The 17,177-nt window shown below is 39.3% G+C and overlaps 1 protein-coding gene across 1 annotated transcript; it reads right to left on the bottom strand.

Annotated features, from left to right (window-relative positions):
* Positions 1-105: 105 nt before the first annotated feature.
* Positions 106-10,327, bottom strand: CHIA (chitinase acidic). Its single transcript, XM_010359091.2, is given in 12 exon segments — positions 106-353; positions 1,097-1,238; positions 1,640-1,669; positions 1,671-1,760; positions 2,206-2,391; positions 2,682-2,805; positions 2,986-3,110; positions 5,362-5,527; positions 6,218-6,274; positions 8,409-8,610; positions 9,088-9,117; positions 10,303-10,327. Coding segments are annotated over 12 exon segments (1,425 nt in total).
* Positions 10,328-17,177: the final 6,850 nt, after the last annotated feature.

Here is a 17,177-nt window from a genome sequence, read left to right as displayed (position 1 = left end):
GACACTCAGGTTTTGACTGCTGATTTTATTGCAGGACTTTAGGTAGGAGCAATGCGTCCTAAGCAAAAGGGACTGGAACTCTAGGGAATATAGACCAGGTCAGGTTTATGTCCAGTTGCAGCAATCACAGCTGGTGTCGAAGACAAGTCCTGCCGGGCAGTTCTGCTGGTACGTGACTCCATTCACGCAGTGCCAGAAGGCATTTCTGTTATTTGCCACCAGGTAGAGGCCATTGGCTTTGCCAGCACAGAATCCACTGCCTCCGGAGCTGCTTCCAGAGCCGCTGCTCTCGCTCCCATTCCCACTGGGAGCAGTAGTTGTTGGCTGGGTTGGCTGAGCTGGAGCTGTGCAACCTGAAACACAGAGCAGTAAGAGCAGACTAGTGGGCTTGGGAGAGGCTCTAAGCTTCACCTAGAGGTGAAGAGAACTGTGGGAGTGGACGTGTGGAGGTGGAGTGCAGCTGGCTCTGGATCTCTGCAACTCAGAAGAGAAAGTAGCTCCATATTCAGGAGTTAAGTAAAGCTATTGTGTCAAGCCAGCCTGCTTTCAATTGTAAAAAAAAGGTTGCTCTTTCCTTATAACATCCAAATCACTCAAAAAATATTTACTAACCACCAAATGTATGCAAAACACTTTTCTAGAATCTGGGCATAAATGGTGAACCAATAAATTCTAGGAAAAATCTGGAAAAGATTTAGAGAATTGATACGTCCCCTGAATCACAGACTGGAGATATGTGAGCATTGGTGAGGGTTTCTTAAATCTCCCCAGGTGGGCTGAGAAAGACTTTGAATAAGGGATTCATAGAGAAGTAGATACTTATACTGATGTTAGTATAATTTCTTGAGGCTCTTCCACACCCTTAAGACTTAGCAGACTTAGAACACCCACCCAGTCAGGCCTGGCTTCCCATAAGTGCATAATGTTCCTGACATGGCAGTTCAAGGGTGGAACTTGTCTCTCACCTGGGCAGGAGCAGTAAGGTGAAGTGGAAAGAGGATCCTTGGGCAGAGGGCAGGTGGGAAGACATCAGGGTTGCTTTTTGAGTTGGAGAAGGGGCATTTATACACCTGGGCATTCCCGCCTAGTCACTTACTTGCACTCTGCAGGCCGAGGGCCTTCGTCAGGGTAGAGATTAGGGGAAACTTGCCGTGGTTGCAGAAAGTGCCAGTAAAGTCATCCAGATCAATGGCCCAGACCATGGCGCCTCCAAATTGGTTGCTCTTAAGCCATTGAGCCTGTTTAAAGAAAGAGGGTAGGCCGGGCGCAGTGGCTCAAGCCTGTAATCCCAGCACTTTGGGAGGCCGAGGCGGGCGGATCACAGGTCAGGAGATCGAGACCATCCTGGCTAATACGGTGAAACCCCATCTCTACTAAAAAAATACAAAAAACTAGCCGGGCGAGGTGGCGGGCACCTGTAGTCCCAGCTACTCGGGAGGCTGAGGCAGGAGAATGGCGTAAACCCGGGAGGCGGAGTTTGCAGTGAGCTGAGATCTGGCCACTGCACTCCAGCCTGGGTGACAGAGCGAGACTCCTTCTCAAAAAAAAAAAAAAAAAAAAAGAAAGAGGGTAACAGGAATCACTTGCTTTTCTGGGACTCAGGGCTGGGACCTCAGCACGTTTAAGGGACTGATCTTACCTTAATATCGAAGCTCTTGACGTTGTCAAGAGGCAACCCACACATTGCCCTGATAGGCATAAGGCACTTTCTGAGGGTCATCCCATTCCTGAGTGGCTCCATTTTTCAGGAAGGTACAGATCTTTCAAAAGTCAAGAGATTCAAATCTTTTAAATGGTACTCCCATTAAAGAAAAACATGTTTCTAATTTTTCTTCTTTCATGTCTCCAGTTGGGGTTTTGCTCAATTTCTAATTACAGGTTTTTATATGTAGTAAAGAGGAGCAAGTTGCTTGTCAAATGATTTTGGGAACCCACAGTAATATGAGAGGTATATTTATTTTATTACCTGTGTGCTAATATAAATTACATGAAAAAGGTAGTCTGTTGTGTGAAGGGATATTATGCATTATTAAATGCTCTTCATTTGGATTATGTAAATGAATGTTATTTAAGCACTTTAAGCAGCTGTGTTTAAAGCATTTAGGTCAGAGACAGAATGAACATTCAAGATTTCAGCAGATTCTAGCTAGCCCTAAGGCACAGTGCATGGCATTCACAGAGCACTTTTCAGTCCAATGTATGTACCTCATAGTAAGCCCATGTCCCAGACTCCCCGGTATAGGGCCCAGCAGGACCAGCACCAGAGGTGGGGGCACCAATTCCATGGTTGGAGGGGTTGCTCAGGATGAAGACATGTCCATAGGTAGGGAATCCAACTAGGAGCTTCTCAGCTGGGGCTCCGTTGTCCTTCCATTAGTTCATGGCATAATCCTGCAATGGCAGTGGGTTAGTTACAGGGCCCAACCACCTGCGGACCCCGTTCTTAGTTTTATTAGTCCTCTATTCCAACAGGTGAAACTGTATGCTGTTAATTGCAGATGGAGTAGTTTTTTTATTTTTTCAAAACACTTTGGTGAAGTTGTAATTAATGAAATACGATCAACGTGAGGACAGTTGTTTAAGTGAGACACTTGCAGAATTTATGTTTACTATGTGTCAGAGTCTCTGTGTGATTAACATCATCATCTCTGGTCTGCACTTACATCTGTACAGGGACTCACCACATTGAGGTAGGCGTTGCTGCCAGTGTCAGTCGGGTATTTGTGCAGGGAGCTGTTCTCTCCAGTGTAGCCCTCCCAGGAGCCATGGAAGTCATAGGTCATGACATGGATGTAGTCCAGGTACCTGAGGTGGGGTAGAGGATTTAAAATCATTCTGATGGTCATTTCCCACACCCACGCAGGCACAGGACACCACTTCTAAAGCCTCCTAAACAAGGTCCCTGAATAGCAAGCCAGACCAAGGACAGGCCTAGTGTGCGTGAGTGACACCTCCAGGAGTTTGAAGATAAGGCACATCACTTACTGTGACAGCAGGGGGATCTCATAGCCAGACTGGATGGTGGAGATGCCAGCAGCTACTGCAGCAGTGACCAACAGCCTGGGCTTGTTGCTCTGCTTGGCCTCCTGCTCAAAAGCTTGACGCATTTCCTACAGAATAATAAGGCATTATAGGACATCTATGATGCTGATTTTAGCTCCTTAAATAATAATAATAAACATATGTTTGTATAATGCTTCTCTTTCTTAAATTGCTTTCACATATTTTATTTTACTTTAGTCTTTCAACAACCTAATAAAGTAGATAGGATAGATAATATTATTGAATTTTATGGCTATCTAATATGCATAAGAGTTAGGACACTTTCACCAAAGTCCCACAGTGAGTTAGTAGGTAGGTAATGACCAAAACCCAGGTCTCAGACCACCACTAGAGCTCCATTGTATCTCTATACTTTGAAGCTATAGTTGCAGTGATACCCTACATCCAGCAGTATAGAAATTTGTTTCATAAAGTAGATGAACTACTTTATAGGACTGACATCCCAACAAATAAAATGGTGAATTGGCCAATAAGGAAGGTGGTAACAGCTAGATGATAGGTTCCCATTCAATGCTAGAGATTAATCCACCTGTATCCGTGCGACTATAATCTCATTTGGAGTACTGGGTGTAGTTCTTATAATTGCACTATTAGTGCATGCCAGAGTATGTTCCAGTGAAGGCTGGGCCTGAAAATTGTCTTGTGGTTATTGGTTGAAGGAACTAAGATATTTAACTGGAATAAGAGAAATTATAGGCAAGGCATTACAGCTGTCTTAAGACATTAAGCCCATATATTGCAAAAGGTGCAGCCTTATTCTCTGTTGCTTCTGCAGGCAGCACTAGAAACAATGACCAGAAGTTATAAGTTATGACTGGAAGCATGATCCAGCCAAGAAAAGAGATATTCCTTTCTGATCATTAGAGCAATTCAACAAGTAAGGAAGTTGACTTTTCACCTATTACTTAACATTGAACCTATTCAGAGGCTGGGTGATGATCTGTTACGTAGCATAGTATAGCAAACAATCTGTCTTGGGAGACAGTAAGTCTAAAAACCAAGTATATCAAGTCAAGCTTTTTTGTCCTAGACTCCAGATTGATATTTATCTGATGCCTACTGGGCATTCCATTAGGATGCCCTACAGATACCTCACACTCATCAAGTTCAAGGTCAGTTCTTCTTCTTTCAAATCTACACTTCTTCCTGTATTTACCATCTTACTTAATAGCATTAAAATCAAACCCATCGTCAATGTCAGAAAACTGGGGGTCCTCTCCGTTTCCCATTTCCGGTTGATCTCCAAATCCTATTGATTCTATCCTCTTGATATCTCGTATATACATCCTCTTCTTCCCTCAGTGTTAGAGCCTTTGTTGGGGCCCTGATCATTTCTTGCTTGATTTACTGCAATAACCTCCTAATTCTATCCATGCCTTCTCATCTCCTTCTAATTTATCCTCTATGGTTAAAGCCAGCTCTCTACTATTTAAAATTCTTCAAAACAGTCCCATTGTGTCAAGGGTAAAGTGCAAATTGCTGAACATAATATGAAAGTTCTCACATTGTCTGGTTCTTCATGCAACTTCACAGCCATTACTCACCCACTTGCTCACACTTATCTGTATATCATTTGTGCCATTCCCATCCTCACTTAATTGGTTAACACCAGTTTCTTTCAAGACTGAGCCCAAGCATCACTTTCTCTAGGAAACACTTTCTGATCCTGCCCCAGAGAAGATTTAGGTACTCTCTTTCCTTGTTACTTTTGTACTCTGTAGACCTCTAGCATGGCATTTATCACAATGCACTGTCATTGTTCATTTTTTTCAGTCTTCCACTTCAGAAGAAGTTCTTCAAAGTCAAGGATAGTATCTTATTCTTATCTTTAGCCTGACAATGTCTGCCACAGAATATGTGCTCAGTAATAATGGGCAGCCTACTGGAATACTTAGAAACAATGGACTCTGTAGCCAAACTGCAGAGGTAGTTATGATGCCTACTAGTTGTATGATCTGGGGCAAGTTACTTAAACCCTCTCTGTACTTCAGTTTCCTCATCTGTAAAATAAAGATTATAATACTTATAGTATGTATGCCGTAGAGTAAATATGAAGATAATGTGAGTTATGGTTCTTAAAACAACATGTAGAGCAGCACCTGGCGCCCAGCTTACATATTGTTTTGTTGTTGCTATTAAATGTTTGTTTAATGAATGCATGATACATAAGAATCTCTGCATTGCTAATATTCTATCAGTTTAAATTCATGTTTAGTTTTCCCCTAGAGCCACCCAATTCTCCTTGGAAAGAAAGACTTTGAATCTTTTTGGGCCAAAGACTGTGACTTCCTTCCCCACCTGCACCAGGACAGTGAAGAGATGCTTGTCCTGAGGAGGGCTCCCACGAGAGCCAGGGTACTCCCAGTCCAAGTCCAGCCCGTCAAACTCATACTGGCGCAGGAATTTGATGACTGAGGTGATGAAAGTCTGGTGGTTCTCAGAAGTAGAAACCATGGCAGTGAAACTGAGGGAGAACCAAAGAAGGCAGGGTGAGGCCTTGGTGGTCCCAACACCTTGGAGTAAAATCGAGCTTTCAATTTCTGCCTCGGAGCCCTTCATCAGGACCCATAGCCCAGAGTAAAGCATGTTCTTGGTTTTCTCCTCTCCTTCCTTTGTAATCACTACTCTTCCCAGCCATGGTATCTTCACATTCCCTTTATTTTGTTATCCCCCCCAAACTCTGCTCCTTCTCCCAAGTTGCCCTTGTTTCTTTGAATACCTGGCCAACCCAGCACACTGGGTCCCTTCCCCAAACAGTCTGCCAAGTTCATGTACCCTCCAAGAAGTCCTCTTGTTTATCTGTGTGATTTTCTCGTTCTTCCCCACACCAGAAGATAAATAGAGGGAAGCACTGCAACACTCTCCTCGGGGTTTGTACTCTTGAAATACTTTAAGAAGAGGTTGTTTGGGAACCTCAGTAAGTAAACCTCTGTGGATAAGGCCCCAAAATGTCCACCAAAAATTAAATGTATGAAATAAAATGTGTTCCGCTAAATACTGAGGTTCTGGTTTAGCGACTTATTTAATTCATATATTTGTTTATGTACATCCTCAATACCCTGTCTTAGACTGTGAAGTCTAAAGGGACAGTGATCACATGGGGCTAACTTGTTTTCAATAGCAAACGAACAACATGCTCTCCAAGAAGACTTACGGGGCAGTCCCGAAGTTCCAGCCTCCAATGGCCAGGAGAGTTTTCAGCTGCCTGTTCCTGTAAAGCAAGGATAGAAACAGATAAATTTCAATCTTCATGACTCCCTCCATTTAAAATGCATTGCCTTAGTATTGGATCTGGTCAGATATTTTTGTTTTGCCTTTTGTAGAACAATTTTCCTCCACTACTGAAAACTTCCTTTATAAAAATTGTTTGTGTTGTTCTTGTCATGAATGCACTTGGGGTTCCCTAGGGAAATCTAAATTTTGAAACTGGGCTTTGTGTATTGGCAGTAACTTTGATATGCGTAACTTTAAAAAGCATGAATAGCTAATATAATATTCTATTCCATCAGATAAAATGGTAAATGTTGCTTGAGCTTAATTACATTCTTAGCCTCTGTAACATTAACATAAATTAACTGGCTTAAAATTATACACATTCTCTAGAATAGACATTTCCAAACATAAAAGTATGCAATAATTAAGTGCAAGGGTTGTGGGAGGACAAGATTAAAAATCTGGGTTTATCACCTCTTCCCCTGAGATTCACATTAGGTTGGATTGCAGTAGTGACTAACACTTTAATTAAGTACCCTACATGATTTTGAGGCAAGTAGTCAATGGACCACACTTTCAGAAACACTGCTGTAAAGGAGGTTATTTACTCTTAGTCATTGTAACTTAAATTCTAGTAGCTGCATTCCGGATAATATCATTATTGATAGTGGCAATCACCTGTACTTTCCTTCTCTTAAATATGACTAAACTGAACAAAATCAACTCAGAATGAATTAAAGACCTCAATTTATGACCTCAAATTGTAAAACTACTGGAAGAAAACCTTAAAAAAATCTCCAAGAGCTGCAACAAAAATTTTTTGGATATGATCTCAAAAGTGCAACAACAAAAGCAAAAATAGACAAATGTGATTACATCAAGCTAAAAAGCTTTTGCATGACAAAGGAAACAGAGTGAAGAGACAAGAGACAACCTATGGAATGGGAGAAAATAGTTGGAAACAATACGTCAAATAAAGGGTTAGTATCAAAAATATATAGGAAATTTATACAACTCAGTAGTAAGAGAGCAAATAACCTGATTAAAAAATGGGCCAAGGACTTGAATAGACATTTCTCAAAAGAAGACATACCAATGGTCAACAAGTGTATGAAAAATGCTCAGCATCACTAATCTTCAGAGAAATGCATATCAAAATCAAATGAGACAGCACTCAATCCAGTTAGAATGGCTGTTATCAAAAAGATGAAAGGCAAGTGTCGGAGAGGATGAGGACAAAAAGGAACTCTTGCACACTGTTGGTGGGAATGAACATTAGTGTACCCATTATGGAAAACAGTATGGATGTTCCTCAAAAAATTGAAAGAATAACTACCATATGATCCACAGTTACACTATTGGATTTATATCCAAAGGAAATGAAATCAGCTTGTTGAAGAGATATGTGAATTTCCATGTTCATTGCAGTACTGTTTACAATAGCTAAGATGTGGAGTCAACCTAAGTGCCCATCGATGAATGAATGGACAAAGAAAATGTGGTATTTATATACAATGAATACTATTAAGTCTTTAAAAAGAGGCGGAAATCCTGCCATTTGCAGCAATGTGGATAAACCTGGAGGAACTTACGTTAAGTGACATAAACCAGGCACAGAAAGACAAATACCACATGATCTCACTTAAAAGTGGAATCTAAAAGAAGTTGAACTCGTAGAAGTATATAGTAGAATGGTGGTTAGAGGCTGGGGTGCTGTGGGGGTGGGGGTTGGGGGGGATGTTGGTGAAAGGATACAAAATCTAAGTTACAAATGAGGAATAAGTTGCAGAGGTATATTGTACAGCATGGTGACTATTGTTAATAACAATATATTGTATTTTGAAAATTGCTAAGAGTACATTTTAAGTGTTCTCACCACAAAAATATTAAGTATTTGTGGAAATGCATATGTTGATAGTTCGATTGAGCCATTCCACACCATATTCATATTTTAAAACATTATGTTTTCCATGATAAACACATACAATTTTTGTCAATTATAAAATAAAAATGAAATGCAGAGTCTTGGTCTCCATCTCAGATCCATGGGTCTGAACTACATTTTAGGAAGCATTAATGTTTGGGAAGTGCTGAAAAAGGGGATATCAAATTAAATATCTCCCTCCTCTTACTTATTTTTCAGGCCATTGAAAGCTTGGTAGAGAGTCACATCATTCCATTCGACGGTGGTGATCTTGTTGTTCTGCATCCCAGCAAAGGCATAGATCAGGTGGGTACAGAGGCAAGGGTCGATGTCGTCAGGCGTGAAGCGCCCCAGGCCTGACCGGTACTGGGCCCAGTTGGAGAAGTAGCATGTCAGCTGGTAGGCAGAGCCTGTGTGTAGTCAGCAGGAGGGACAATGGCCTGGTTTAGGAGCCACTGAATTGTGCTGTGAGTTTTGGCCCTGCCACTGATTCCCTCCCTGTGCCTCAGATGCCTGATCTCTGTGTGGAGGGAGGTAGTATGAACACTCTTGCAGATGCATCCTAAGGTTCTAACTCAGAACTAGTCAGTAACTTGGAGTTGTTGATTTTTAACTTTGACAGACTCATTTTGGGATTTTGGATAAGCCTAGGTGGCAGCCTTCTAAGAAAAGATGCCCATAGTCCTATGAAGCCCAGTGAGTACCAGTTTATAATTCAGATGGTCATGCTGAAGAGTATAGCAGTGACAGCCAATCCAAAACACTAGATTACACCCAAATCAAACCCATCTGTCTGTGAAGCAAACAGCAGCTCTCTTTCCCTCATATGGTTTATCTCATATATATGTGTATATATTCAAGGATAAAACATGGAGTTCATGACTTACCCGGCTGCACATTCAGTACAAGAACAAGACCTAGATAGAAAGACAAAGCATGTACTTTGAACCAGTTGTCTGTACCCCATAGATTCTAATTCTGAAGGATTGATTGCCTTCCAATTTGCCACAAATTGTTAAATTTAGTGGTGATTCCAAAGGCTTTTCAGTGAACACAACAGTAGATCTACCTTTCCCTACCTTTATCAAAAATGACCATGGTGCCTTTTTCTTACACCTTCCATGTCACAAATAAATGTTACTGAATGCTGAGTCCAAAGTCTACTATCTATGGAAGACGTACTTCCTGAAATCACCAACTGGTCACTGTACTCAGTGATGACACATCCATTCTTTCTTCCCCTACCTGAGTGATAAAACACAGCCTTCCAACAGACAAGGCATCTGCTAAAGCAGAGAATTCAGTATCTTCTGGGCTTTAGGAGTTTTTTGGAATGACTTTCAGGAGCTCTTATATGAGGAGAGAAGAGCTAGGAACTGTGGGGCTGAGACTCCAGATGACTTTCCCTGACTTCTACAAAGGAATTCTTCTACTCTGATTGTTTTATAAATTGAGCTTGAGGTTTCATTCGGAAAAGGTTCTGAAACTTAAACAGTTTGAAAATCCTAGCTCTAGAGCAACCAATAAATTCTTGGTATGACTTGGCTCTAAACAACTTACTGAATCAATTTCTTTGAATAATTTAATTTCTAACATGTTTATGATACATCATCAACTCAGTAGGACAATAGAGGAATAAATGGAGAAATAATTCTGGAAACAGCAGAACAAAGACAACTTGCATAACTCTATCTCAGTTCCTACTGATTTTCTTCCCCAAAAAAGCTAGTCCAAAGACACAAGCACATCAATAAGCATTATTCCAATTAAAGTGAGACAGCATAGGAAGAAGAGTAAAGAAAAAGGAATGGCCGAACAAAAGACCAAAGAGTAAGACTAACAGTGGGAGAAAGTAAGCCTTTCCTTTAGGACCAAGTCTATGGGATTAACAAAAGCAGAAATGTTACCAGAGTCAGTTGAGGTTAAGAGAATGAGAGGCAGACTGATTTGTATATAACAAGATTCACTTGAAATTTGAAATGATGAAAGAAGAATGGAAAAGTATAGAGATGTAGTATGAAGACCACTTCATGATTGTCAGAGCCTGTGAGAGAAAAAGAAACCAGATAAGATGAAGGGTCAATCTCTGATTACAAACCCACCTGTGAGGAGAATAAGCTTTGCCATGGTTGCAGTCAGTACCACTCCTGCCAGGTTGGATTTTTATATGTTCTGATTCCATGGTTATCACAAAGGCTTCCAAATGCAGAAACAATTTGACCCAGATGTGTATGTGGTTAATCAGTAAATCAACAGACCTTCTCTTCTACAAACACCCTCCCAAGTCCTTCAACCTATACCCTCCCACCACCAGCATCACCACCTTCTCTGCCCAACAAGGACAGAACAATGTCATGGCTCCTAACAGGGTGGTGGAGACCATCACCATGGAAAGCACCAGTTTAATAGCTTTTTTGGCAGTTCCAAGGGCTGATAAGCATCTGTTTAGATACTGTGATTCAATTTTCTGTTGTGGACATTTAGTGTCTGGCATCAAAGCAAGTCTTTATGGAAAAATAAATAAAAAAACCTTTGGAAGTTATTAGCTGTTCTTAAAGCTTTTTTCCACGTGGAATTACTCGTATGTAATTTGTACAATCAGTGCCTAAGAAATCTTCCCTCTTTAGGTGCTACTTTCTGAATATTCTATTCACACATGTTTTTTGGAATGGCTTTAAGTCATTACTATGTGATAATTTTATTTAAGAATGTTTGGATCTCAAAATGTCCCCCCTGAAGGTCATCAATAAGTCTCTAGTGTTCCATGGTTTCAAATTACATCCCCTAAAAACTATTTTGTGTTGCTAATGGATAGAAACAATGTGATGATATTGAAATGAGCCACAGTCATAGAATTGCAACTTGACCATTTCTAGAATTTTGTATTTAAATTAACTCCAATCTACCCTTTCCAAACATAATTCACTACTATTATTCTATAATACATTTCTGCTTTGGCCAAAGGTCTATTCTTTGTCCTCAAACATGCCTTGCATGTCTTTGCTCAGATTGTCTCTCCACTCGTTGCCTGTAATGTCTTGCCTGCCGTGTCTCCTTATCCTCACCGCCCATCCTAATCTTAGCAGTTCTTCAAAGTCCAACTCAGATCTTTTCTTTGTATCTTAATGATCTCTCCATCTTCTGATTTACTTTATGTACTCTAGCACATGTTTTCTGTATTGCTTATATGATACTGTTTTGTGACAATACCAGGAATGCAGTTGGCGGCAATATGGGTGCTCATTATGGGATTTCAGCACTTTAGCAGAGTTCTTGTGAGTCCAGACAGGTTTCTCCATTTACCACATTTGGAAACTAAATTGTATCCATTTTTCCTATGATCGGTAGGTTAAGTGTTTTGTTCTACTCTCAGAACCAGAGAAAGTCTACAAGAAGTGCTGCCAGGAAAAACTTTTATTTTATTTTATTTTAGTTACAGGGTACATGTGCAGGGTATGCAGTTTCATTACATAGGTAAACATGTGCCATGGTGGTTTGCTGGCACTATTAACCCATCACTTAAGTATTAAGCCCAGCATGCGTTAGCTCTTTTTCCTGATGCTCTCTCTCCTGCCACCCCCACCAAAAGGCCCTTGTGTATGTTGTTCAGGGAAAATTTCAATTGTGAAAATAATCGTATCAACAAACACTACAAGTACCTACTATGTGCCCGAGACTGTATTTGGTGCTTATGTCACTTAAGCTTTAATTTTGTAAGCAATCGAAACCAACGCTAATAAGCAAAAATCAATATATTTGAAAGACATGTAGAAACTCACAGAATCAAAAAGAATACAGAACCTGCCTCTAATATAATAGAAACCAAGTCTTCCTATGGGGAGGGGTGTGGGAGGAAGGCTTAGGATAAATAAACTCCAATTATATTTTCCATCCATGAATGACAACAATTAAATCCTGGGGGAAAAGCATATTGTTGTATTACACCAGACCCTCGATTAAGGAAAGGGCAGGGCACTTGGATTTACATTTTCTTGAGGACTGGTCACAAAATGAAATTCTAAAAGAATAGAAAGTTAAAGCAGAGCGAATAAAAAAAAAGACTATCATCAGAGGGCTTGATTTTATTATTTCTTTTACCCTATAAAGAGGATTATTACTATCGTACCAATTTTGCAGATAAGAAAATCAATCAGCTAGTTAAACACCAGATCCACGATTCAGTGACAAGACCACCTGTCCCCACAATGGAAATTTCCTAATTTATACAGCATTGCTTCCCTGTGTTAAGTAAGCAAGCTTTTGATCCAAGTTAAACTGAGTGAGGCATTTTCCCAAGATAGTCAAGAGAACACAGTTGAGCCAAAGAGTCAGAATGTCAAATCAAAGTTAAGGATTTGCAAAAGCAAACAGCAAGGCCAGTAGCTCCAGGTTTACTGTATTCAGGACTATCGGGTGGAGCTACCATTTATATGTAGTAAGGTATTTTCTATTGAATTCGGCATCCCCGTTTCTAAATAAATGATATGACCTGCAGATTAAATATTTATTTTCAATAGCTCCTTAAGAGCTCCAGGTGAGTCCCCATCAAACTTGCATCCCATCTGAGCAATTGGGTATTGGAAAGAATCACTGCCATTATGAGTCATAGAATGAATAGTTTAAAATTGTGACCTTGTGTATCCTTTTACATTGTTAATTTTTTTCAACAACCTTGTATTATTTTTAGTCTCTTTAATTGTAAAATCTACCATGCACATGAGTTTAGGTATACATTTTAAGAAAAATGTGGATAGGTGTGGTGGCTCAACACCTGTAATCCCAGCACTTTGGGAGGCCAAGGTGGATGGATCACCTGAGATCAGGAGTTCAAGACCATCCTGGTCAACATGGTGAAACCCCATCTCTACTAAAAATACAAAAATTAGCTGGATGTGGTGGCGGGTGCCTGTAATCTCAGCTACTTGGGAGGCTGAAGCAGGACAACTGCTGGAACCCAGGAGACAGAGGTTGCAGTGAGCTGAGATAGTGCCATCGTGCTCCAGCTCGGGTGACAACAGTGAGACTCCATCTCAAAAAAAAAAAAAAAAAAAAAAAAAAAAAGTCAAAATGAAAAAACCCTTTCTCCATCACCTAACTTAAAAAATAACATTATCTTTAACTGTTACCCTATATACTTCTCCCCAGTTAAATGCTCATCATTCCCCTGGAGAAACCCCTATTCTGAGTTTGGAACTATTTTCTTACTTCATTTATAGTATTATCACATATGTCTGTTTCCCTAAATAATACATTCTTTAGTTTTATATTCACTTATTATAATCACTTTATTATATTAGTTTCAACATATTCATTAGTCTTGACTTTATAGAAATGAAATAATACCATATGCATTCTTCTATTTCTTGCATTTTTAGCTCAGCATCAAGCTCAAAAATCTTGTTTTTGAGATTTATCCAATTGGTACAAGTAGCAGCTGTTCACTTATTTTCATAGCTCTATGGTATTCCATTATACAAATACACTTTGATTTACTTATCCTTTCTATGTATAACAACATATGATTTACTTCCAGTATTTTTCTTCTACATGCTGCTGTCAGCGTTCCTGCACACATGTCTCTTGGTGCTCTTCTGCAAGAGTTTTTCCAGTGTTTACACCTAGGAATGGAATTGCCCAATGAAATAGCACATGCATATTAAAATTTACTCTTTACTTAGAAAGTTTCTTCTAAAGTAGTTATATCAATTTACACTACCAACAGCAATGATTGAGAATTCCTACTCCACATCTTTGCCAAAACTTCATCAGACTAAATTTGTGTCATTAAGGTGAGCAGTTTCAGTTTATATCTATCACATTACTAATGTGGTTGAGCATTTCTTGACATTTATTGACTGCTTTTGTTTCCTTTTCTGTGAAATGCCTGCTTGTATCTTTTGCTCATTTTTCTATTGTGCTGCCCACAAGTTTATTAATTTTTATTGCCATACTTTATATATTCTTGATTGTAATTATTTTTCAGTTATGTGCATTGAACATATCTTTTCCAACTTTATGGGTTATTTTTTCACTCTCTTTATGGTGCCTTATAATGAAAATAAATTCTTAATTTTAATATAGTCAAATGCATACCACTTGTGTTTTATAGTTTGATTTTTTGGAATCTGATTTGAAAAATTTCTCCCTACTCTGAGGTTGTAAATATACTTTATATTTTCTTCTAAAATTTTAAATGTTGTCTTTAAATTTGAGCTATTAACTTGTTAAATTTATCTTTTGTGTGTAGTGCACAGACTTGATCCAATTTCATTTTTTCCATGTGGGTAACTGCTTGCCCCAACATAACTTTAATAACCCATCTTTTCCACACTAATTTGAAATGCCATTTCTGCCACTCCTCAGACCTGTCATAGGTAATGGTATCCCATCCTCCGACATACACACATAGTTTTTCATCCTCAGGAATGCCTTAGCTATCTTGGCGTTTTATGCTTTCATTTTAGTTTTATCATAAAAATCCCATAAGAAACCCCATTGGAATTTTGATTGGATTTACATGGAATAACATTGGAAAAAATGAAAACTTTTATGATTTTAAGTTTTTTCATGAAAATGAGTTGCCTCTCAAGTTATTTACATCTTTGAAAGTGTCTGTTAATAAAGTTATATAACTTTCTCCATAGTAGTCTTTCACATCTTAAGAAATTATAGATCTCTTATATATCTTGTCTCTACTGTAGATGATAGCATTTTAAAGTGCATTTTCTATTTATTACTTGTTTCTATAAATGCAATTAATCTTTATATAAAAACTTTAATTCCAGCAATACCACTAAACATGATTATTAGCTTGAATAATTTTCTATGCATTTTTTGGTTTCTATGTCATCCGAGAATAATGGCAGTTTTCTTTCTTCTTTTCCAATATGCTTAGCTTAAAGGAGCATCATAAAAGGAAAATGAGCAACAAATTCTGAGAAGATGGCAGAGTAGAAAGCACCAGGAATCTGTCTCCCTTCCTAGACAAAAATTTTACCAGCAGAATTAGTCTGATGCAACTACTTTGGAACTCTAGAGTCTATTGAAGCCTTGCAACTTCAGAAGAAAGCTTGGTAGGTAAATTGAAGTAATTTCAGTCAATTTCAGTTCTTAGCACAGTAGCAGCTATTTTTCCCCACCACTAAGCCCCAAGGCAGGCAGCTGTGCATGTGTTCCAGGAGCAGCTTATACAGAGCTTGTGGGAGCCAGGGTGGGCAATAAAGGACTATGTCCTTCAAATATCAGAGATCTGTGCTCTTGCCACTAATTGCTGCTTCTAATTACAAAGGTGCAGACAAAGAGGTAGGCAGTCGTTGTTGCACCTCCCCCCATTGTTGCAAGCTACTCCCCCTCTGGCTCAAGTAAAGGGTTGGCACCATTCTTTTTTTTTTTTTTTTTTTTTTTTTTTGAGACAGAGTCTCACTCTGTCGCCCAGGCTGGAGTGCAGTGGCCGGATCTCAGCTCACTGCAAACTCCGCCTCCCGGGTTTACGCCATTTTCCTGCCTCAGCCTCCCAAGTAGCTGGGACTACAGGCGCCCGCCACCTCGCCCGGCTAGTTTTTTGTATTTTTTTTAGTAGAGACGGGGTTTCACCGTGTTCGCCAGGATGGTCTCGATCTCCTGACCTCGTGATCCGCCCGTCTCGGCCTCCCAAAGTGCTGGGATTACAGGCTTGAGCCACCGCACCCGGCCGGCACCATTCTTAATCTTCCCTTTATTTTTCTCTTTCCAACATTTGGACGCCAAACATCAAACACTAGAACATTAAAAAATAATTGTATATATTGGGAGAATTAGAAAGTGACTGCATATGCCCAAGGAAAGGCTCAGAAAAGACCTGTGAAGATCTGAAGTTTATACTTCAGGCTTATTCTCAGCACAGAGACAGCTTACAACAAAAACAACAAAACAAAACCCCAAACCAAAGCCAAGTGCAGTGACCTGTAATCCCAGCTACTCTGGAGACTGAGCTGCGAGGGGCATTTGAGCCCAGTAGTTTGAGGCCAGCCTGAGCAGCACAGCAAGATCACATCTCTAAGAAATAAATTAAAAAAAAAAAAAAAAAAAAAAAAAGACAAAAAACCAAAGGAATAACAAAACCCCCTAGCAAATCCTGGGGAATGGGGAGAATCTGCTTTTCAGAGATACCACATTATTAGATTCAAATGTCCAGTTTTTAACCAAAAATCACAGGTCGTACAAAGGAACAAGAAGGTATAGCTCATTCAAACAAACAAAAATATAAATCAATAGAAATGTCTCCAAAAAAGACCTGATGGCAAATATACTAGGCAAAGACTTTAGAACAACTGTCTTCAATATGTTCAAAGAACTAAAAAAAGATGTAGAGAATGAAGAAAATGATATATGAACAAAATGTAAATATCAATAATAAGATTTTTTAAAAATTGGACAAGAACAGAAAATAAATTGTGGAGCTAAAAATTAATATAACTGAAATGGAAAACTCAGTAGAAAGGTTCAAGGGCAGATTTGCACTGACAGGAGAAAGAATTGGGAAACATAAAGATAGGAGAGTGAAAATTATTAAGTTGGAGGAACAGGAAGAAAACAAATTGAAGAATGCTGAAGAGAGCCTAAAGGACAGGTGAAAAGCCATCAAGTGGACCAACATACACATTGTGGGAATTTAAGAAAAATAAAAGAGAAAGGAAGGAGCAGAGAGAATATTTTAAAAGATAATGGCCTAACACTTCCCAAATTTGATGAAAGACATGTATATAGACATCCAAAAACTCAGCAAACTCCAAGTAAGATGAACTCAAAGAAATCCACACAAGACACATTATAATCAAATTTTAAAAGCCAAAGACAAAGAGAGTCTTGAAAGCATCAAAAGAGAAGCAACTGGCCACATACAAGGGATCCTCAATAAAATTATCAGTAGATCTCTCATCAGAAACTTTAGAGGCCAGAAGGCAGTTGGCAGATATATTCAAAGTTCTAAAAGAAAAAA

This window comes from Rhinopithecus roxellana, chromosome 8 (genome assembly GCF_007565055.1).
Source record: "Rhinopithecus roxellana isolate Shanxi Qingling chromosome 8, ASM756505v1, whole genome shotgun sequence".
Taxonomy (NCBI): Eukaryota; Metazoa; Chordata; class Mammalia; order Primates; family Cercopithecidae; genus Rhinopithecus; species Rhinopithecus roxellana.
Note: the sequence above shows the minus strand (reverse complement) of the source record. Positions and strands in the feature narration are given on the sequence as shown.